Source organism: Coloeus monedula, assembly GCF_965178545.1.
Source record: "Coloeus monedula genome assembly, chromosome: 4".
In the NCBI taxonomy this organism is placed as follows: domain Eukaryota; kingdom Metazoa; phylum Chordata; class Aves; order Passeriformes; family Corvidae; genus Coloeus; species Coloeus monedula.
In genome coordinates this window covers 30,824,338-30,849,020 of record NC_138784.1, presented here as the reverse complement: position 1 = coordinate 30,849,020, position 24,683 = coordinate 30,824,338, and the positions used below count along the sequence as shown (strand labels likewise).

Here is a 24,683-nt window from a genome sequence, read left to right as displayed (position 1 = left end):
TCACCACTACTATGAATTAAGAGCAACTTGGCACAACAAGGTTACAAATCCTGAGGAGAGTGTACAGCACTCAGGAAAAGGAGCTCATGAGGAACTTTGAGACTGTGCAGTTTTGATCCTGTTGTGGTTTTGGGGTTTTTTGTTTGCTTATTTTGTGGTTGCTTTTTTTTAAGGTATGCCTGAAACATTTGAATATTGCAGGAGAATATTTATGACCAATTCATTCCCACATGCTGGAATAATTTCAGATTTCTAAGTCCTCTGAGTGATTTTTGATATGTGCAAACTGGTTTGTAAAGTAAACAAGTGTCTCACGCTATTTATATATTACCTCTGTATTTACTACCTTTGTTTTAATCAATATTTTGGTATACTTTCAGTAAGTCATATACATCTTAAATAAAACCCTCAAGAAAACATACTAGTTAATGTTTCACATGCAAATAGATAGGGTAGGCCATTGATTTATTATTCCCTTTGAAAGGTGGGTTTGGTGTTTGGTTGTGTTTTACCACCATTATTACTGTAGATATGCAACTATACCTTAATCTCTAGCCTAGAAATGCAAGAATGAAGTTTCAAAGTTTAGGTTTGTTTTGTGGGGGTTTGTTTGTTTGAAGGAAATCTAGATGGGTTTAAAAAAAAATTTTAAAAAAGAAAAGAAAAAAAAAAAAAGCCAATGCCCTCAGTTGCAACTATTTCCTAAACAGCAAGCCACTACTCTAAGCAGAGAGCCAAAACCAGTAAAACCATGTTTTTCTAGGACATGAATCACTAAATGGTACCCAGACTGACTACTTACACTTAGAATGGCTGCCCTTACTGCCATTACATTAGCAAACAGGAAAACCCAATGGCAGAGACAATTTTAAAGAAATTCTGCAAGAGGGAATCCAGAATTTCTTTCCAAAGGTACAGCTCCCTATAGCAACTGACAACAGTGACCCAACTGCCACCTACTGCCAAGGCTACCACCTTCTGTATCCCATCTAAAGGCAGGTTTCCTACACACAGATGAGTCAAAAATTTGCTAGGAAAAAATAAAATTAACTCTTTGGGTGGGTAACTACTGATCCCAAACAGCAGAAGAGAGCTGTACACTCACTTTCAGACAAGCCAACTGCTTATTCAGTTGGAAAATGAAGTGATGGCAATAAAAGAGCCCATGTTCCACAGTAAAAAAACAAGGAAGGGATACCCAGTTTGTGACAGAACACAACACAGTAGTAGACCTGGGCCATGTCCAGTAATATTTATTAAGCTATTAAAGTTCCCTGAAAACAGGAGAGAGACAGGCTGCTTTGGAACCCTTCCTGATGCCCAAATAATAGAAGTGGATTGAAAAAGATACAAGAGATTAAACACTGGCTAGGTGAGCAATAGCCTGTGGATTATTTTTCCCACTCACAAACTGAAGTCCATAAACCTTGGAAGTTTCTCTCTCTATAGTGGGACTGCCTAACATTTTGGATACCACCAAACTAGATTACCCTGCAAGGATTTCAACTAGCACTTATTAGGGAACACACTCAGAAGTTATGACCTGACACCATTACCTGAATATAAACTATCAAAAAACCCCATGGTTTTATCAAAACTAAACCATGAAAATGTAAAGAAATGCAAAAAAAACAAACCAGTTATTTATAAGCCAGTGGTGGAAACCTGGATAATGAACAGAGCAGAAAAATTCACTTCTGATAATAAGTGCAATTCAGCACGATTTCTGAAGCCTACTAGAATTTTTCAAATTACTTCAATGCTAAAAAGCATTGAGACAGACAGAAGAGACCAGTAAATTGTGTGGGATAATAAAGACACCACTGTCTGCTTTAAAGTGATTGCACATTTCTTCTAGAGTAGATATGGGTCAATGTCTTAACAAGCACTTTACAGTCTCGGTATCAATACAGATCAGCAGTCAACCACTCCATCAGAAAGGAATGTGATGAAGAGCCCTTTCAAACATAAATGTGACATGAGAGGAAAGACTCCAGGAAGGGAATGCATACCAGTAGTTTTCCTCAACAAAATATCTTTAAGTTTCTGAAGAATACAAGCAATGAAATACTTACAAGAAAATTACAGCAACTGACAAGGGTTAAAACATGGTAGATTTATATCAGAAATCAAGAATTAAAGTTCAGTTGTTATAAACCAATTCACTGTTGGATGGAGAACATAGTTCTACATAACAGTGCTCTAAAAGGGACAATTTCCCATCCAGAACAGAAAGTAAACTAAGTAGGAGGCAACTGTTATATATAAAGGTGTAAGGAATGACTGGAAGTCATATGAGAATGACTTTTTGTTAAATGGCAAGCATAAGCAAGCCTCTTTGGTGAAAAACAATAAATATAATCAAGGAAGCATTATAGAGCAAATGCATGGAGTGGTTAGTTGTTTGGACAGTGGGGTTTTCCTGCTGCCATATGGAACTAACTATTCACCTAAGGACAGAGATGCTTGGTTATGCTGAGGAGAGTAAAAATTGAAGAGAATTTGGAAATCATTGTACATAGTTATTTTAAGAGAGCTCCATGCAGGTCTGAAGCTAAGCAGTAAATAATCTGGTAAGTATAAAAGATGAAGGGAGTTGAAAATATTTCTGTACATAGCACCTGCCAGACTGTTAGTGAAATGTTATGTCACCTTCTGGCAATCTCTGAAATAACTACAGAAGTATCCAAGGTCTAAAAATTATGCTTCAAATCCCAAGGAGGCTCATCCTGGTTAATTTAACCAAGAATTTAAAAAGTAAAATTTTAATAGAATATATACTTATGCACAAGTGAAATATTTTTGATAACAGATGGCTCTTGAATCAAAAAACCCCAAAACCAAACAAAAACAAACAACCAACCAACCCCAAAACACTAACCCTGATGAAATTCCATAGCTGACCAGCAAGGTTTGACAAGTTCAAACTAGAAACAAAGCTCTAAAATTATTATGAAACCCAACGGATAATTAACTACAGAAACACCTCACCTAGCCTTGTGGGGGAGCCACAAGCGCTTACAGACAACTTAAACTCACTTTCTGACACATTTAGGATTTTCAGAGGAACCTTTGGACTGGACATTGGATTCTCTAGCCTGTCTCACTCAGGAAACTGGAGAATCACTATGACTTTCCCTCCTCCTCCCTCCAATCTTAACTCATTTCTCAAAGAGAATCCCTGCATCCAGTGATTCCAGTAATAAATGTAAATCTAAGAGCAGAAATACAAAATTTTATTTGCATAAACAGATTAAATGTTAAAGAGCCAGAGAAACTGTCAAGGAGATATCCTCCAACTTGTTTGACTATGCAAAGGAAGAAATCCATAAATAAAGTGACTAGCAATGCTGCCATCACCAACAGGAAATCTGCTGCTCATGTAGGAACAGCCAACACCATGCTCAGTGCTGAAGGGAAAAAAAAAGGGTGCTTAAAAATACCAACACCTAACCCCCTTTAAAAAGTTGGATTTAAAAGGGCATTATTTTTCTAACAACAAATTGCCATTAGCAGCACCCATGCAGATCCATGCACGTGCTCTTCATCTGACTTCAGGTCACAGCACAGAAAACAGACATTTATCTCCCTGGTGAATTATGTCCTTCAGCATTCTGAGGAAAAAGCAACACCCATTCTCATCCTGCTGATCTCCTCTGTGACCAACACTTGTTATTGCTTGACTGGTAAGTGCTCCTGTTCTTCCTTTGATTTGTTTTAGAGGAGGATGTGAACATCCTGAAGCAACTTCTACTCTCAATCCTTTGGCCCTAAGTGCTCCCCCATTTCTGTTCTTCAGATGATAGGATTTGACAACTGAGGACCTCACTTAAAAACACTTGTGTATCTTCTCCTATGCACTATCATGAGAATGAGCAGAAAAGCCAGTAAGACATTGCAATCTTAAGCATTATTATTACACAGTTTTAAATCCTTCTCAAATTTTTACCTCTTGACATCTTTCCTGCCCTACATAGGAATAAGGAGAAACAATGATATACGAAGGTGAACTGAGGCAAAAAATCAAATAGCACTATCCCTTCTGCAATAAACTCTACTGTTGCTAAAGGAGTATTTTTCCCAGGTAATTTTTATGCCAATACCTTTGAGATAATGTTAATAACTCCTATATTTAGCAACAACAAAAGAACAGGAACAAGTCACGTTGACTTGCATCTGTCCATGAAAACGGGACAAATGGTTCTGGACACTGCCAAGCTAACATAACTCGATATTACTTTCCTTACAATGCTTCACATGAACAGAGGCTCCCCTCCTGGTATTCAGGATGCCCTATGAAACTATCTCAAGTCACCCAAGAGGTACCCTGGGCAAGATCCTGCAACTCACCCTGAAGTAATGTCCTTTCTGAACCACAGAACAGTAGGAAGACAGTACAACAATGAATCAGTGTGGCATCAGATTTTGACAGCAGCTGAGCCTAAGCTTAAGGTATGGGTACACAATCAGATTACTGTGGCATAAGCCAAGGTGTGAATATAACAAAGCTGCTACTTTATAGAAGCTGGTCAAATGAATAATCTTATCTTACCACACAGTATATAAGGCAGTTTGTTCCTTTTCACCTACAAGGTAACATATACTTCACATACTACTCCTAGAAGATCTATTTCACACACACCAGGAAAAGAGCTTCAAACAGTTACCGCTCAGCAGCTGGTCTAGAGCAAACACATGCATTGGCTTTCTTGTGGCACCCTGTTTACTTATGCACACTGTATTCTCAGATATAGGAAATCACATCTGTAGGCTATACATGAAAATAATATGATGCCTGGAAGGTATCTACCAAGAGATCAATGTGCTGTTTTTTCTTACATGAAGGAAGAGCTTGCTCCAACAGCCAATTTACTGTTCCTAAGACTACTTCTGGCATAAAACGCTACAACTCACAGACTCAAAACAAGAAAGCCAATCTGGCTTTTAAAGAACAAGTAGGGAGAAAGATAATTACTGCTATGTTTGGGATACACTGAGAGATTATTGCACTGGCACTCAATACAGTGCAGAGAGAAACAGATAAAGTATTTTAAAACTCCTGTTCTTCAGCAGCCTAAAATTTAAAGAGTCATTACAAGGCTTTTCAGGTCATTTACTTTGTTTTCAGTTACAGAAAGAAAGTTTCATTACGTAAACACCTCAAAAAAGTATTGCGAGATCATTAATTTATTTCCTGCAAATGTTTATTTATTTTCTCATTATGCAGAGGCTCTGATTTTCTCAGGTGCCACAATGCTCAAAAGAAACAAAAAAAGGAAGGAGTCATAACATCCCGGAAGATAACACATGTAGTTTTTAAAGTACAAGGGAAAACTGTGGTTTCCAAGCCACTACAGTTTTAGAAAACATCCTAATTAAACTGCAAAAGGAAAACATCAATTTCAAAATCTTAGGTTGTTCGCTGACTTATTGAAATAAAACAGGAAAGTCAGGGATAACTTCAGAGTAAGGACAAGAGATGAATAAACAACCTTTTAAGATCACATGCAGAGACAGAGCTGAGTAACTCTAATGAGACTTGACATATCCAAGGGTTAAAGGGACATTAAACCCTGTAGGCCTCATTTTTTTTTCAATCCTTGAAAGCAATGAAGTTTGATTGGAAAAGTCATGTTGATTTTGTTTATTCTGTTCCTGCTATATTTTTTTCCATTTGAACTACATTTCTGACATTAAAATACATTTTTCTCATTGTTATTGTCAAATCCAATTTCAGGCCTAAGCTATACGTCTTGCCCACATTAAATAAGCTCTATAGATTCACATATAAGGACTGTTTCTTCAGCAAGGAATAATAAATGTCAAACGCATAACTCTGAGCTTTTGTTTTTTCCTTTTAAAGGCAAAGCACATACTTGAAGCCAGCATAATACTTTCAGGCAGAAAACGAGTAAATGGACATTCACTGGCATCATTTATAGTGTGAATATATAAATATATCTTGTGCAGTATATGAGAAAGCAATGGCAGGAGTATAGCTGTAAGTTTGAAGCCAACATATGGGCTGATCACTACAATGAGATAATCTTTAAATTATGCAGAAGTATTTTTTTAAAGTGCTATAGTTCCTTAGTTCCAACAATTCCAGATTTACATATACATTTTAAAACATGTAAGCAATAGCTGTGGCAGAACTCCATCATAGAATTTTGTTCAGCTCTGGACTGAGATGTAACTGAAAGAATTTTGTAGAGGAAATAGAAAAGATAGGCAGCAAAACACTGAATATGCACCGCGCTATTTAGAAAGGCAAAAGGTAAACTGGAGTGAGGTTAAGGCTGGGTTATCAATCTCAGACCTTTTGCAACTTCTGTCCTTGGGGAGAAGCCATGTTTGGCGTTTCTCCCCATACCACAGTCCCCTCAAATAGCACAGTATCTGTCTTAGAGAGAGCCCTGCATATCAAGAATACGCCTGCAAATCCTACTTAAAATAATATTAAAGCAATACAGATGATGGTGTACCATGTTGTTTTTGTCCTAAAGGTACATTAAAAGAGAGGCACTCAGGCCCTTCAAGTCAAAGTGAAGGAAAGATTTCTAGCATTTCAAGTTCCACCTGAAGCCTTGACTGACAATAACATTTTTACTGAAACGCTGTGTTACCAACCAGAAAGCTGGGTTACATAGCACAAACCGGAGTAAGGACGGAATTCACGATTAAATAATTTCAGTGTAGGAAATAGATTCTACAGATCATAGGACTGAAATTAAAATACAGGATTGGTAAGTTTTTATGTGAGCATTAGCTTTATAAAGAATGCCTATGTATTACAGGCACTATGTTCTATAGCAATAAAAAGAGAGGGATATTAAATCTTCAGAACTTTCTTCTAGCAGTCGTCAGCCTTGTCATACCCTGCCTAGGAACTCCTAAACTGAAATGTCAAAAGCTGTCATGATGCTGTCAGCAGGATCATGAATCTCTAATCTTGTTTCACCTGCTCCCCATTTATTTTTTTACCTTCACATAATACATCACACACAAAATACTCTTCATCCTCTCTTAAATACCCCTCATCTTCCCTCTTCCTGCCCACTAGTACTCTATATGCCTCCCTCTTGAAAAAACTTGCTAAAATTTAGATTTGCCATGAAACTGTCCCACTTTCTTTTCTGATATTCCTCAGCATCCCTTTCTCTTTTGCTTACTTTGTTCACCAGAACCCCTTTGTCCTCACCTTTCCCATAAACACTACAAGGTACACATAAAGCTGATTTAGTCACACCACCTAAGATCTAAACATCCCGAAATCACTATTTAGTACTGAAAAATCTACCCAACTTTCTGAAACTTAGTACCGTATCCAATTTTAACAGCTTTAAGCTCTTGAGCACCCCCTAACACTTACTTTGTTTGCACAGCTGTTTAACTCTTGAAAGATTAGGGGTGAACCGCACTATCAGCGGCACTACTGAAAACGGGAACATACAATGCAGCTGTTAAGCAGAGATATCCTGCTTTATTACATGCTTTTCAAAATCTAAACAAAATCCGTTCTGTCACATATATTAAAAACAGGACAGTTTTAAATGAAGCAGAAAGATGCATTAAATCGCTTTTCATTTTCCAGTAAATTCTGATTAGCAATGAGAGTTCGGAAACTTAATTAACACTGGAGTTAATAACAATTTGACATATTTGAGAGGAAAACACTGAGAACTGCACTGATTTTTCTGCTTGATGACTGTGTATTGCTTTTTCTTCAGAACACCCACCACCCCAATCCCTACAGGAAGCACTTTGCTGCTTCCCGTTTAACCCTACAATTAGCCCTGTTTCCATCCAATACATCATAATTTACACGACACGTTTTCAATGCAGAAACGACTCCTGTTCTCGTCTTTAGGCAAACAAGAAAGGAATCTACTAACAGAGGGCTGAACAAAAGTACTAAGTTAGCACACCACCGTGCAGGCAAATATAAATACGAGCAATTCCCTTAAACACGAGGTGCTCTTGTTCTGAACCAGGAATTTGCCTTGGAGCTCTTTTAGCCGTTAAATTGGCAGCGGTCAAGAAACGGGGAAGGAAAGGTAAGGAAAGCACTGAAGCAGGTCAGTTCCAACAGCAGCTGGAAAGGCCAGAAGCGAACGCTTTCCAGCACCCCCGTGGGGCTCCTGCTTGCAAGAGCCCGGCCAGGGCAGGTACATCCCCGAAGCAAAGCCGCAGCCGACAAACTCTCGCAGCTCCGCGGAGTCAGACGGAGCGACAGCCCCAGCCCTGGTGCTGGCTCTTCTGCCTGAACCCGGCTCCCAGCAGGTTTTCCCCGCCGTCAGCTCAGCCCAGGCGCAGGGACCCGCTCGGGACCCGCGGGGCGGTGAGCGCAGAGTCCGGCTCAGCCTGAGCAGCTCCAGCCCCGGGCAGAACGTGCCCGCACGGCCCCGTGGCCAAATGCACCGAGGGGTGCGGAGAGCCCGTAGCAGACTCTGGGAAGGGCTGTCCACCCGACCGGGTGCGGGGTGCGCCCCTCACCGCTCCGACCGCTCCCGGCCCGCCTCCCAGCGCTGCCCCCCGGAGCGAACCGAGGGCGCAGCGCGCGGCGCTGCCGGGACAGGGAGCGCGCCGCCGACTCCGGCTCCCGTCCCGCGGCGCGAGCCCCTCATCCCTGCGTCCCCACCGCCGCGGGGCGAGCGAGGCGAGGCTGTCCGGCCGCGGGGGCACGCGGACTCCCCGCCTGTCGCCGGCCGGGCGGGCGGAAACCGCCGCTCCCCAAAGTTTCCCCGGGCACTCACCGGCGGAGCTCATGGTGCTCCCCAAGCGCGGAGCCGCGCTTCCCTTCGTCCCTTACGCCACGGCCCCTCTGAGGGCCGAGGAGAAGGAGCCCATTGTTCCCCCGCGCCGCCACCCAGCCAGAGGAGCAGCGGGAGCAGCTCCCCCCGCCCGCCACCGCCGCATCCCACCCCGCGTCCGCGGCACACGGAGCGCACTCAGCCGCCGCTCGCCGGCGCCCCCTGCCGGGCCCGGGCGCTCGCCCCGCCCCGGCTGGTCCCGCCCCAACCAGCGCCGCTCGCAGGGCGCCCGAAAGCGGGCGCTCCGCGGTGCTTTCTGGGAACTGTAGTTCTCCCCGGCACCAGGCAGCGACCAGTGGGGCGGGGCGAGGCGAGGCGGCCGGGGGGGCGGCGGACTCGGTTTCCCAGCGTGCCCGCGGGGAGGGGGTGGCATGGCGGGCAAGGATGACACCGGAGTTCGACGAAGAAGTGGTGTTTGAGGTGGGCGCGGGGCGACCCGGTGCGGGCTGGGCCCGGGTGTCTTCGTCCCTCGTTGCGCCGCGGCCCCCGAGGGCGGCATGCGCCGAGCGGGTCGGGTGGACGCGTGGCGTGAGGCGGGCGCGAGGCCCGGTCCAGGACAGCGCCTGCCGCGGGCGGGTAGCGTCGGGCGGGACCGGCGGGAGCGGCGGGTCGGGGCGGTGCTCGGCGTGTCCCGCGCCCCGGAGCTGCCCGGGACCAGCGCCGCGCCCTCCGCGCAGGCCGAGGGCGGGACGGCTCAGTGGGGCCGGGCGATCCTTTGTGCGGCGGGGCCGGGCTGCCCGGCCCCGCTGTCGGGCGGCCGCGGTGGGAGGTGTCGGGAGGCCCGCGACGGCGGGGGTTCCCTCAGAGCTGCCCGTGAGCACCGCTCGGGCTGCGAAGCGGCGCCCGGTCAGCCGGGCTGAACTGCAGGGTCAGGGCAGAGGGAGTAAATAGCTAAAAGATTCTGCCATCTGGATCGGTGTCACTCACGTAAAAGGTGTCTTTCAGCGAGCACTGAGACTGCTTTATCTCTGTAGTATTTGTGTTACTACTGGATTTGCATAAACCTTTTCTGGTTATATCACGTCTTCTTAGAGCCACAATAGCATCTTGTCCTTATTTAAAACGGTAGTTAATACATTAACTGCTGCGGTTTGGTAACAAAATAGGGTCCGTTTGCAGCAGGTAAGTGTAGTTGTATCTTAATGGAGGATGCACCTGGTTTTGCAGGTGTACAAAGTGGTAGAGAAATGCTGTCTTTAAAATGAATAATTATTATAATAGCAATAAGGCTTCTCTTCTAACCAGGATGGAAAACACTCCTTACAAAAGCAATTATTTTTTTTCTCAGCTATGTACGTAGTATTTCTTTAGTCTTTGGTCCGTACCACGAAGTTTTGTGTTCATCCACAACCAACCTTCAAACCTAACAATAAATTTGTTGTTTACGTTGCTGCTATGTTAAATTGCTTCCCTTCGTACAATAAATCTGTGGTGAGAATTTATTTCACTCTGCATTTCTATCTTCAGTAAAAGTGATACTTGTTTTACAGTTTCACAGTCCTTCAGTTCATGCAGCAGCTACCATTTTGATTGAAAAAGTTCTGCTGCGCAGAGAATAAAAGATCTTGCATATGCTCTTCACTATTATCCTTGTGTTTTGGGAACAGATTTCTGTCACTAGTAAAGGCTCTTGGATATATTTACTGTACCAAGTGTGTGTGTGTGTATATCCATACACACTTACAGGTATACTGAGTGACACAGTAACAGATCTGTCATATATTATGGTACATCATAAGAAAGTCAGATAAGCAACAGTAGGACGAGTACAGGCTGTTTGGGTTGGCTAATTGGTTGGACTGCAAAACTGGATGGGCTGCTAACTCATAAAAATGGGTACTGTGAAATACACACAAAGTTATCTTCTGAAGTGCTCAGCAGGGTTCACAGCATTCTAAAATGAAGGCTCCACAGAGAATTATGAGCATACTTCACACATGGGCCAGAGATGGGAATTGGCAAGGAGCCAAAAAGCATTGGGGTAGTTAATGCTACAGCATATTTGCATTTTTAATTTTTGTTTTCTTGGTCCCCAAACTCTCCCCCTTAATTATTTATTGTTTCTGGTAAGCAACTACATTTTTTCTGCACCTCAGTAGGTCACTTCCCATGTTCTTCAGCAATCCCTGTTGCAGGAAGGCCATTAGTATTTAGACCTCAGTTGCTGTGTTGTTTTCCCTGTGCGTTTGGAGCTCACTTCAGCAAGATATCGATCGATGTTGTAAGGAGTCATAGTGTGCTAACAAATGCATAATCAGGAAAGAGGGGATCTTTTCATGTGTCTCATACCCAAAAGGATGGGTAGGAGAAGGAAGTAAATGGGATATGCTTCACGTGTTCCATATCACAGTTACGTCCAGTGTTATTTTGTGCATGTTTTTTCGGGTCATAGCTCTGTCCAGCTGGTCCTGAAGACATCAGTGACAGGTGTCCACATTAAAAATTTTGAAGCATCAAACAGATGATGGCCTGCTGATAAATATTTCTGAGCTTCCAAGGACTAGTCATTTTTCTCACTGTCAAAGTATCTTTTACATTAATTTATCTTTGAAGGAAAGGAAGCAGAAACACGGCATTTCTGCTCTGGGAAAGCAGTGTTTTCTATCAAGTTCAAATGCCACTGCAGATCATCATGATTGAACAATAATGTATGATGGGCAGTTAGTCTATCCACTAAGTGCTGCCATATTCTATCCAATTTATAAATTAATTCCTGTAGCAGCCAGCAATTTTTATTCGCTGACTGAATAGTCCCAGCACTTCAGTTCTTGCATTTGTTACAAGCATCTGCTCTTTCAATTAAAATACTACAAAAACAGTGGGGAGGAACAGAGCCCAAGACAGGCAGAGGTGCCCCTGATATGCTGGGCCTGGGCTTGTCTGCCCAGCAGTGCGTCAAATTAAAAATTGTGGCAGTGTAGAGCAGATTGTACTAAACAATGGAGGAACAATACATGGTGGTTTTTATTCGTGTCTGTCTTAATTTTTTAAGGGATAACAAATTTAATGTTAAGTTGCTTAAGATGAGTTTTTATACAAAAACTAGATGACCATCATGCTGCAGTTACAGTTTACCTCAGAATCCTTTGGAAAATTTTGGCATTTTGTGTATTTATATCAGACTGGAATTGTGTTAGGTTTTTTTATTGTTGTGTGGACAATAAGATCTCCTTCTTGTTTTCTTTTTATTTCTTAATGTATAAATTAAAGAAGCTTCTTTTTCAAACTAGCTAAATTTCTGCATCATTATGCTAGTTGAGGAACTGTGTCAGAACTTTGTTACTTTGATTTATAACTGCCATCTGATTTCTGACTGGAAATTTATTCATGGCCACTTCATACCTACTTGCACGTCTGCCAATGTTTTCTGTTATCTTACATAGTTCTTATCTGTCTCTAGAATTTACAGAATCACAGAATCATTTAGGTTAGAAATGACCTCTGAGATAAAGTCCAGCCTTTGATTGATCACCACCTTATCAACTAGGACCATGGTCCAGTTGTTTCTTGAACACCTCCAGGGATAGTGACTCCCTCTGCTGCTTCTTACGTGACTTGTGTTCCAGACCCTTCCCCAGATTCACTGCCCTTCTCTGGCCTCGCTCCAGCACCTCAAACTCTTTCTTGTAATGAGGGGCCCAGAACTGAACACAGTAGCCAAGGTATGGCCTCACCAGTGCCAAGTACAGGGGGAGAATTTGCCTCTCCTAATGTGTTCATAGAAGGCAAACTTGTTCTGGCTAAGGATTATGTTAGGCTGGATAAACCAATATATCTTTGCTTCCTTTCATGAAACAGATTTTTCTGTTCATCATTTTTGGTTTGTCTTTTTAGGGTTTTCATGTCTATTCAGTTCATGTTTCTTTACCACATCTTGTAGCGTAGTACTTGGCATTCTTGCTAGGGTTCTTATACAAGTATTTTCATTTTTTGCTTCTGGGAATACTTCGTTTCTTGCATGCTGGGCCTACAAACAACATTTTTATGTCTTCATACTGTCTGACTCACCTGTAATACGATAGGGTAACGACTCTCGATTATCAACAGCTTCCCCATTACTGGAGAGTTTGTTTTTATTAGTCCCTCTGTGTAAGGTCTTGCTGTTGTCTGTTGTTAAATTGCATGCCATTATCAATACCCACTTAAGGTCACCCTATTATGTTTCAATCCTTTTCTGCATATACGGTGCTACTTGGTGTTATCAGGAAATGTCATTAGCAAGCTTTTTGATATAAGTTTAATTATGATAAATATTAAAGCTTTTAAAAATTCAAAAGCCTTGACCAAAGACTCATTTTTTATGAACTCCATTTGTAACCTTCTGATCCATAGCTTTCCACTCAGTGTAGACCACTATTATCTCTGCCATCAACATACTTGGTTCCTTTCCCATCTTTTTTGTCTTAACTGATATGGCACTGTATCAGAAGTCCATATCCATACAGCATAGTGTGAAAAGTCCATATAAACTTCCTGCATTTCCCTTATCTACTAAAATTAGCTGTTTTATCAAAGAAAGATGTCAAGTAAGTTTGGCACAATCTACCTCTGGTGAATCCATGTGATACCTTCTTTGATGATCATTTGTTTTCTTCTTTGTCTTTGAATTTTGCAAGAAAGAATAATTATTCTCAGTAGCATGCTGGCTTTTGATCAAATTCATAGACCTGTCATATTCTTGATTGCTTTTTCTCCTTTTGAATATAGGCACTATGCTTGGATTTTTTCTGCTTTTGAGTTTATAGATTTATTAAAAATCCTTTCTGCTGCATCTTTCATCTCCTGTGCCCATTCTTTCAGAACACTGGGGTGAAGGTGATCCAAACACTGCATTTTCAGCTTCCAGTTTCTGCTTTCAGCTGTGTAATTTGTCCTATATTTTAATGAGTTTGTGCAAGCTTGTTTTTTTTTTTTTTTTACCTTTGGATAGATATTCAAGCTGTGCTCACAGAACCACAGAATGTTTGAAAACTGAAGGGGACCTCTGGAGGTCATCTGGTCTACCACCCAGCTCAAGCAGGGTCATCTAGAACCAGTGGCACAGGGCCACGTCCAGATGGCTTTTGAGTGTCTTCAAGGATGGAGATCTCACAATCTCTCTGGACAACCAGTGCCAGTACTCAGTTACCCTCACACTGACAAAATGTTTCTTGATGTTCAAAGGGAACCTCATGTGTTTCAGTTCGTGCCCATTGCCTCTGGTCCTGTCACTGAGCACCACTGAAAAGTGCTCATTTCTGTTCTCTTTCTTTAGATATGAGACCCACCCTGAGGTTTCTCCAGGCTGATCAGTGCCAGCTCTCTCAGCCTCCCCTCATGTGTGAGATGTTCCTTCCTTCATGTTCACCTAGACCATTGTTGAAGCCTAATCCCTAATTACTGTGTCAGAGTGGTTCTGGTAGAAGGGTTGCAGGTGACTTCTGTTGTTTTCCTTTTCTATTCTGTGTATTCAGAAGAAGTTACTCAGACTGCACAAATGTATGATTTTGACACACACAATATCAAACTGCCACCAGCTTAGATTTTTAAGGGCTTTTGCATATGCAGTGTTTGAAATACAAAGCTTTACATGTAGGATTGTGTGCAATGTAATACTGAATTAATTTCATTGGCATAATATCTCCATTTAAAAAAAAATTATTAAGAAATAATTTTTTTCTCCTTGAGCCATTGTTTTAATTGATTAATGAGGCTTGTGCCATTCCTACAACCAGTTCTGTCCTTATTATTTACTTAATATTGCTATTCATTAGCTATTTCGTTACTAATAGAAATACATGTTAAAGAATAGCCCCATCAAAGGACTGGCTGAGTGTCATGATGATTGTGTCACTGTGGAATCTAATCTTTTACTCTAGATCTAAAGGATCTGATCATTACTGTGACTCCAGACTTTTAAATTTGGGGTTGTTCAGCCCAGTAGAAATCCCAGACTGAACAATACAATATAAACTATGTATGTGTTCTTTCATGACTTCAGATTCTCTTTTGTGCAAATGGGATAATACCAAGGTAACAAAATGAGACTTCCTTTGGTTCACCTGTCTGCATCAATTCTCAGAATCTATGCTAATCTATATTTAAAAAGAAAACAAACTGGGGTTGAACACAAAGAGCATCAAAAACCTCATGTCCAAATTCAGAAGTTTCTATCTGTGTAAAATATTGAACACTGCTCTACTGAACCCACAAACTAGAGCAAAGATTTTGAACATGTAACAGCTACTCTCATTTCACAACCAGCCCTTCCTCAAGCAGTCAGTCTTCCCATCACTGGAGGAAACTCCAGAAATAGAGTTACCCTTTCCAGAGTTTGAAGAGACATGTTCTGTGCTCTTTGTCTTCTTGCTGTAGTGGAAGAAGCTAATATGAGAAATGAGTCCTGAAAACAGTGGGGAAGTGGTTTCCAAGGAGCATGCCATCCTAAGAGAGAAAGGAGGCACCAGGGCCCAGCAGAGCTGGCAACTATGTGGCACTGGGTCAGGCCTGCGTGGGGAGGAGGTAGGAATGGTGGAGTCTGCTTAGGCGGGATGTGGCGCGAAGGAAAATATCGGGCAACATCTTAATGCATTCCAATGTCAGGTTCAGAAAGACAACTCTCAGTGCTTATTTAGGCATCAAACCAAGATGCTGCTTGGTGCTGAGGGGCATGGAGGATACCTGCATGTAATGTTCTGATCCACAGATTCTGTAGGATTTTAAAGAGAGATTCTAGGAAGAGGCACCACCATTTCCCAGCACAATACAATACTGAACAGCCTTTAGCTGATGTGTTCTTTACATGCCTACAATAGTAAAACATCTAAAATGTGGTATTTCTTAGAATATTGGTGCACCACTATATGTTCAAATCCTTATCCGAACCCTTGTAAACTATATGTTTAAAAGGTTGAGCTTTTGTCGAAACACTCAGTCACGTGTTTTCACAAATGTTTTCTTCACCTAAATAAGCTGTCCTAAAATTATTTTGTTTAAAAAATTGAACAAAAACAAATTGAACCCCCACAGAATCTAACCTCAGACACTTCTTGTTGTGATGGGAATTTCAAGTCACTTTCATTCAAAAACCTGAAAACTTTAGGACTTGCAAAATCATGTGATTTTTGTCAAGCATCAGGCCCATAATGTTGTGTACTAAAAAATAATGTCTCAAACATACATTAGGAAAAAGAAGCTGAAAAACAGTATTCATACACCTTCAACAGTACTGTCAGTAATGCTCCTTTAACAGGATTTTTCTCACTGAATGTTGGGTGGAGTAAAGATGTAGTACTCTTATGTTTTGTACGTGCATGAAATAAAGCCAGGTACAAATACACAGCTCTGTCAAAGCCACAGTTCACTTGTCATTCTAATGAGCTGGTTTTGGGACTGTGCTTTGTGTGCCTGAAGTGTGGGCTGTTGGCAGAAGAGGTGTTTGGGCTTCACTCCTCTTTTGCGGTTTATTCCCATCCTCTTCCTTATGCTGGCACCTGGATTTGTGGGTGATGCTGTCCAATGGCTCAGGAGACCGATTAGACTATAAACTAACCTGGCTAAGAATGTGGAAAAAAGAGAAATCCATCTTTTTTTTTTCTATCACATTGTTTCCTTGTTCCATCTCACCATTTGGCTGCATAACTATTACTGTCAGTGTTCTGAAGTGGTACTGCAGCTTTCGGCTGTGCCCACTGGTAGAGGCAGATTAAATTGACCATACGAATGCAGCCCGGGGAGATTGCAGTGTACTGTATAGGCACTTGGACTGGTGATGGATGGACTATTTCAGATATTTTGCTTCTCAGTGGTTTGCTAAGTTGAAGGGGAGGACAGACTTTGCTCTTTTCTTCACATGACTGGGAGCAGGTGATACCAGAGAGAAAATAAAATAAACTGCAAGCTTGAAACTATGTGAAGAACAGTCTGGTTGTTGCAGAGGCCAAGTCAACTCATCAAGCATTTTTGGATATCAGAACAGATAAAGTATTATATGAGCCATATGGTGTGTAAACCTATATTGCCGTTACTATTTTTAATCGAAGATTTTAAGATAAAAGTACACGATGATCCAGAGTAAATCTTGAGGTCTATTTTTTAATCCTCCTCTGTATTAGTTGCCCTGGAGTCATTTACAGGAGGACTAATACTGCAGTACTGCTTTTACAACTTCAAGTCATGAATCAACTTCCTTGAGACACAAATAGAAAGAATTGCTCGGTATACTTTTCTTTTAATCTTCTTAATGTGACTGCCTTTTGTTTCTTGAATGCTTTTCTCTTCAGTAAAGATGTTTGCACGGTGTGTTGTCATTAGTTAACATGATCAATAATAGATAAACAAGTTGATTATTTGGAGCTAATGTATCAGAGATACTTCACTAGTTTACCAGTCAGATGCATTAATTAATTAATTGAGTTTTGAATGTAAATGAAGAGTTAAATCTGTGAGTTGTTAGTAACTAGTATAAAACAAACCACCCTTGCTATATCATCAGCCTAGTCTGATGGACCTGCATGACGAGTGACTTCCCACCCAGAGCTCCAGGTACAGAGTCGGCTGGCTTGTTACCTTGTCCATCAGGGAAAGGAACATTTACCACATTTACTTGCAGTTTTTCCAGTATATTTTACCTCTGTCAGAAAGGATCTGCTCAGCTTTCACTTGCATTTGCAGGTCCACTTTTGAATGGGTAAACAGGGCAGAGCTCTCAGTGAATTTTAGTGCTTTGTCTAGTGTGTAGTATTTTTTTTCTGATGCTTTTCCACGATGTCAGTAATGTGCAACCACCTGCTGTACAATGCAAAGGAAAGAGCATTCCCATGTCAGAGATACAGTGATACAGAAACACGCACAGGCTGTAAAACTTGCCAAACTCTTGACATGTGAGTCCATACTAAATTAGGTACATATCATAGAGTCATAGAATATACTGAGTTTGAAGGGACCCAGCTGGGTCATCAAGCCCAACTCCAGGCCCCATGCAGGACACCCCAATAATCATATCATGAGCCTGAGAGGGTTTTTCAAATGCTTCCAGAACTCAGACAGGCCTGATGCCATTACCACCTTCCTGAGGAGTCTGCTCCAGTGCTCAACCACCTCCGAGGTGAAAAATTCTCTCCTGATACTCAACCCAAACCTCCCCTGACCCAGGCCCATGCTGATGCCCCATGCCAAATCCTGCCACTGGCCAAGATACTGTGCATCAGAAAATATCTGGGAACAGTAATAGATCAGTGGCTTTAAAGTAGTTCTCAGAGCCTACTTGTAAGTCAGATGATACAGTAGTGCTGGAGAAACCAAGGTCTGTGCTGCTGTGGTGGTGAAAGCAGAATAGGAAATCTAAATGACTCTCTGGCTGCCTTGAGGTCATTGTCTAATATTAGCCCTGTCAGCAGCGCCTGGCTCTTTGTCAGTCGGCGCTCAGTAGGAGGTGGTTACCAGCCAGGAGAATATGACCAAGGCTTTTAAATACTCTTGCTTGGAAAGTCTTATTAATGGCTGAATATGAGATCAATGTGCAATAATTCTTTCAAGCAGTATCTTTTTAAAAGCCTTTAGCAATCTGTCGTCCTCATCTCCCTCCTCCCAGTTAGAAAGCCACATTAGTCAGGAGAAATCGCATGATCCTGGGAAGTTTCAAACTGCATCCGCTGATGCTGTGAGGAAAATGCCACTGTGCAGGGACACAGGTGCAGTTACACTGACGGCTTCTTCTCGTCCTCATCTCGGATCATCCTGGAGGGACAAGCAGAAAGAAACGGGGAGGTGGGCGAGATTCTGTCAGGTGCATGGGAGCAGTACCAAAGAGAAAAATGGAATACGCTCTTCCAGGAGACAAAGATCGCACTGTCTGTGAGTGTTAGCTCAACTTTTTCAGATTTGTTTTGAGAGAGGGGAAGATTTCTGTACTGGTAATTTGTTCTGAGTTTAGCCACCTGTTCAACATACCTTAGCCTTTGCTGTCATTCTGGTAGAAATGTTTAATCTTTTGGGGTTTTAAACTGATAATTCATAATTTGTGGTTATTTTGGAGTTGGCTTAAGCTCCCACAGTGTGTTTGACATATTGGAAACCTCAGCTTTGCAAAACATCTGTATTTTAAGAGGAGATCTTTAAGCCTCTTTTTTTTGTGCAATATCATTAAATACTACTACTGAGGTTAATCTGCTTCATTAGCTAGTAAGTGGCAAATTTTATCATAGTAAAGAATATGGGTGAGGGAAGCCCCTGTCTTTATTGGAGAAATCCTGAGTCATTTACTTCATGATGCATCAGCAAAAATAATTGGGTGTGGTTTTGATTTTCAGCTGCTATTGTAACAAGACTATGAAAGCTAACAGTGTCTTAGTCTGATACGTGCTTGAAAGGTTTTTCTCAGAATATGCAAAAAATGCCTCATGTATTAAAGTGCGATATCTGTGCTTGCAAGGCTCTAATAGATGTAAGTATTTGAATATTTATCTATACAAAGCAAACTCTTTTCTGAGGCTGGGGAGTTCTCTACTAAAACAGCCTTTCCATCACACAGTAGTAGGCAATGTTATGTTTGATTATCTTTCAGTATTTGCCTTGATTTCGATTTTTTTACTGTCTTATAATTGCAAACACAATGCTTAGTCTTCAGTTGAGATGATGGTTTTTCCTAACCCAAGTCAGTGCCCTATTAAAATAAGCATTGGAGAAGTGTTAAAAACCCAAAGTAATTTAGTGGACTGTTCTTTAATCCTGCCAAATATATTTTGGGTTTAGAATGAGTTTCAACCTTTCAACAATGAAAAAAGGAGAATTTTAATTAAACATGTGTATGTGAGTGAAATAATTTTTAGTAGTATGGATCTTAAATAAATATGCTTATGGAGTTGTGAATGAGGGGGAAAAGATTCTCTTTCTTGATTCTGTTAACAGGAGCTTAGATAAACCTGTACTGTCCTGTAAATGGTTACAATTGAATGACTTTGCAGTATGACTATTGTGAATTAGAAAAGGCATAAAAAGATAAGTGGATTTTTTGTTGGTTTCAGCTGAGTCCATAGAAAACTCTGATTCTTAAAACTTTCAAAAACTGTATTCATCAACTGTTCATCAGCTCTTTCTGACTATCTTGCTTCCCTTGTTAACAAGTTTTTTCATATATAATCCGTATGAAGTACACCAAAGAAGAATGGCTTTTAGTCTTCTGTCTGTTCTGGAACTGTTTCATGTCCAGCACTCATTTAGGGCAATTAATGTAATAAAAAAAATGCCCTGGTTGTAAATGTAATCTCTGTCTCCTGTATCTAGGTTGTCCCAGAAAGTGACTTAGAAGAAGAAGCAGCATCTTGGAGGAAACTTCAGAAATAAATACAGCATATTGCTGAAAAAACTTGTTTTGGTATCAGCACTTATTTTAGATAATATTTCCTATCAGTAACTGATAGTATGATGGTAACACAATAATAAGCTGCATTATTAAAAAAAAAATCCCTCTCTACTTTGTACATTATTCATTACCATGTCGTTCTGCCAGACACAACTAGAAATAAACAAAAAAACCTGTCTGTCAACAGGAGTAATACTAATAATTATAGTTATTATCTAAGCTGAGAGTGGTTGAAAATAAAAATTCAAAAGTACTTGGAATAGATTCCTCTAGAATAATATCCTCTATTAATAGGAAGATGAGATTTTATATTTAAAATTCCCTCTTCGTGCCATCCACTGAAACAAACTTGCCTTTACCTCACATTCTAATATAAAAGCTTTTTCTCAAGTCAATTTTTTTTTTTTTAATTTGATTTTGATTTTTTTATTTCATTACAATCTATTACTGCTTGCAAGGATAAACTTTCTGGTGTGTCATGAATTGCTTGAAATAAAAGGGTAGCATTTATATCACATGCAGAAATGTAAAAGCTGTTATGCTTTTTTTTTTCCTTTTTAATGTTGGACTGTTATAAAAAGGAATGTATGAATTCCGGGCAAAGAAAATTGGGAGGAAAAAAGGCAGAGGCCTCCTATTTTCCCCAACCAAGAAGTATATTTTTTTAATATTATCATGATATTTGCAGGTGAAAACAGCTGAGCCTGACAGTGCTGATGAACAACAGCATGAGTTGAAACCAAGGAACTTTTCTCACAGTTAGAAGTGCATGTGCAAGAATATGTGCATATCTGCGATCTTTTTTATGGGAAAGAAGGCTTTTAGGAATGAGAGGTTTGGGTAAGGATCTAAGCTAAAAATTCAGTGGTATAATTTGTGGTACGTCAGACACATTATGAAATTTAATTATTGTTTTTAAAGCTTTGTGAGGATGAAACATGCTTTGTAAGCATTAAGTGTAGTACTTCTGTCTCTTGTACTGAAACACACAGTATACAAAATAGGATATTTTAATGGTATCATATTGCAACTTTGTAGTTGCATAATTAATAATTTTCTGATTCCTTGATAATAGTGGAAATTTTGTGGGAATGTCCCCATACATAAAATCTACCCTTCAACTTTTAAAAATTGCTTTAATGGGTTTTCTAGCCATTACTTACATATGTCATGGGAGATATTATCTATAGATTGGTGGAGACATGCTCCATTTTTTCCTCTTTTGGTTATAGGCAACCATGAGTTATACAGACCACACAGCTTTGCAAGTGACAGGCTTATTAGGCAGTGGGAAATGAAATACAATAAGTAAATAAACAGTGTGGGTTTGTGTTAGCATAGACTAATGTATGTATGCCATCTGTGGTATTTCTAATAGGAGTGTAATCTTCAGATTTTCTAAGCAAAATAAAGCTGCCTGTGCTACACAAGAGACCTCACTCTTAGTGGAAGAACTTTGTGATTAGTTTGTTAAGATTCTTAATAATCTAATTTCACAAGGGCCTCAACCCACTTCTTATTTGTTGCTTTCTTTATCCACATCTTGCATGCTTCTAATGGATTCAGAAAGGGGAACAATGGTGGTTCTACGTACATAAGGAATTTTAGTCACAGCACAGTTCTTGGTCATTGAAGTTTATAAAAATACAGGTTTTTTCCAATATGCAAGTAAGTTCTGCTAATAGTATTTTAGAAAGACTGGGAAAGACGAAGCATGTGGAGCCAAAGAAATCTGTTGGAGAAGGTTTTTGTAGCCTGAGTACTTTCTGAGAAACTGAAAGAGGAAGACCATTGTCTACATAAAGGAATAGATGATAAACTGTCACGCTAAATTTTAATTAACTTTCATTTCCTTACCTAATAGTCAGAAATCTGATTTCCAGTTCTGAGCAGTGATAAAAAATGTAAATTTACCCATTATGAGACCATGTAAAAGCCTTCTAAGAGTTATTCAAAGGGATTTATTTAAAACTAGTAAGGTGCCTATATTCTACCTTAATGACAACAACAAATAAAATTACTCTTCCTAGTTAGAGGCTGAAATTTCATTAACATTTGGAGAGATGGTGTATTTTTTACTATTTCTGTAGAGTAGAAAATTTACTAATTACAGTTAGAGGGAAGATTGTGACATAGCTAGGTAGCCAGTAAAAGGGAAGAATTGGGCATTCTTACATCTATGCTGTATTTCACTTACTACTGATAGCTTTCAGGATTTTAGATAATTCAGTCTTCAGTGGATAGTCTCTGTCTGTCTCTGCCTCTCATTCTGCCTTCCTTCATCCATTTTTGTGAGGAAATTAAACTAATCTAAACAGCAATAGACAGTTTTTCTTGATTAGCTTTAAAAAAATTATCTCATCATGGACCCCAAAGAAAGGTGCACCCAGAGATACTAGTAGAAAAACTCCTTGGTATTTTTGGGTTATTTTGCCAGCTGTCTGTATGTCAGTGAGTTCCAATAAAGTACAAGAACAGTCATGTATCATATGATGGCTGAACTTGCTTGTGGCAAGTATGGTCAAGATGATGGTCAGGTTTGGCAAGAGCCTAGATAGGATTTCCTTGAAGTTCTGCCTGGAGCAGGCTGTAAAACTATGATTTTTGAGGAAAACATTCTCTGTTCACTGACTGCTTTGTCTGTGTCTTCATCTAAATGTGGAAAATTTTGGCTGGTTCTGACTGAAACCTCCGTGCTACCCTAAAGGTTCTTGTGTGGAGGTGTTCAGGTTGTTCCAGATGTGTTGGCAGTGCACAGCCTGGCTCTGTAGTAAACCATTTTAAGAAGACAAGGTTATGCATATCCATGCATATTCTGAGTTTTGTCCTGAAGTTATTAGGTGAATTTAAGTGTCTTAAATAGATCAAGTATTCTAGTCTATTATGTTTTCTGTTCCATTTCAATTAAGGAATTCCGGTAAAATAGCACGTTCTACTTAGCGAGAAACAGCCAGTCCAGTACAGCACGGTTTAATTAGAGTTGGATGCATTTTGAAAAAGCACTCAACCATGGAAGAGGGGTACTTGGAAAAACCATAGGATTGTGTGGTCACACTGGAAATATTCTCACAAGGAAATGAGTCATTAACCTATCCTAGTGTTTCGCACAATCATTGTCATTGTGGGTGAGTGTGATTGTCTGCACCTGTGAGTTGGTACGAATATTTAAGTTTCAGGTAATGACTGGATGCTGAATCTCTTGTGAGTAACTGAAACAGAGTAAACAGAAGTATGATTTTTCATGCTTTAAATAGGTAAGAGGGATTAAAATAGCGCTTTGGTGATGGGGTTAACAAAATTTCTAAAGGTAACTAGTTAATTTGTTCAGCTGATATGAATAATGGCTTCCAAGTTTTATTGCGTGGAAAGCAGTGATTTGAGATTTGCTGTGTTGGTACACAGTCAGAGTAGGGAGGCCCTTTACAACTTGCACCAGCAAGTTGATGTAACAATTAGTAGCAGATGTTCTGTTGGTGCTTATTTCTGGAGACCTCCACAACTGTGCCTTATTTAAAGTTTTTACTTTTTAAATACAGTATTGTGGTTGATAGTATGTTAAATTCTTAAGATGTTGGTGTTCTTCCTGTGCAGTTTGCTAGTGTTTGCATACTCTCATTAATAAAATTTTTCAGGGGTCAGAATTAATCCCTGTCTAACTAGGCTATATCAGATTGCTGAGAGTTTCTCTTAAAAATGAAGTCTCTTTACATGTCCTGAGTAGAACTGGAGTTATCTCAGGTATTGTTTTCATCAAATCTGTCCTAGATACTGCCATATATATAGTTGTAAACAGAAAATAAGAGTTGAGTAAATCTAGATATGTGGTGCAGATGACAAGAAGAAATTTCAGAGGTCTATATAGATAAATATCCAATCATTCTAAATATCACCATTCTCTGGTGATCAGAATCCCATACTTTTTCTATTTTATTAAGGACTGTTTGTAAATGATTAGTTTTAATCATTTACATTTTAGGAGTTTAAAAAAGTTGGGTGGAGTTTTTTTGGGTTTTGTGTGCTATGGGATTTCTTTTTTTTTTTTAAAGCCAGAATACTAGTACCATGCTTGGAGAGAGCAGAAGCCTTTTTCTAATTTTTTTTTCCATTTCTCAGTCCATTCATTGCTGGTTGTGTGGTTGCTGAATTCACAGTGGTGTTTTGTGGGAAACATGGAATGATTTTTAACATTGTTTTTTTCTCATTTTTCTTTTTCTAACTCTCTTTTCAGAATTCCCCACTCTACCAATATCTGCAGGATTTGGGACACACAGATTTTGAAGTATGTTCCTCAGTGTCGCAGAAGGCAGAGCAATGTGCAGCAGCGGAAAGCCAAAGAGAGCAGACTGTGCATGCTGCTCAGAAGGTGAGCACTCTCCTGTTGCTGAGCATTGATCTTCTCACAAGAGAACTGCAGTGCTTCACAAATAGGAGAAATCAGAACAGAGAGAAATCGCTTCCTGTATTTAAAAAAACAAAGGAAAACAACCCCAGACAATAAACCTCAACCAGTTATCTCTTGTCTGCAGATG

The 24,683-nt window shown here is 40.3% G+C and overlaps 2 protein-coding genes across 3 annotated transcripts in view; one reads left to right on the top strand and one right to left on the bottom strand.

The window, feature by feature from the left end:
• The window catches only part of FGD6 (FYVE, RhoGEF and PH domain containing 6), a 70,913-nt gene extending 62,030 nt beyond the window's left edge, over positions 1-8,883 (bottom strand). Inside the window, exon 1 of the mRNA XM_082279699.1 lies at positions 8,757-8,883. Coding sequence (XP_082135825.1) covers positions 8,757-8,769 — 13 coding nt within the window. The 5' untranslated portion in view covers positions 8,770-8,883. The remainder of the gene's footprint in view (positions 1-8,756) is intronic.
• A 291-nt stretch (positions 8,884-9,174) lies between these two features.
• The window catches only part of VEZT (vezatin, adherens junctions transmembrane protein), a 50,350-nt gene continuing 34,841 nt past the window's right edge, over positions 9,175-24,683 (top strand). For both annotated transcript variants that reach the window (XM_082280533.1, XM_082280532.1), the window contains exons 1-2: positions 9,175-9,233; positions 24,383-24,517. In XM_082280533.1, coding sequence (XP_082136659.1) covers positions 9,198-9,233; positions 24,383-24,517 — 171 coding nt within the window. In that variant the 5' untranslated portion in view covers positions 9,175-9,197. The remainder of the gene's footprint in view (positions 9,234-24,382; positions 24,518-24,683) is intronic.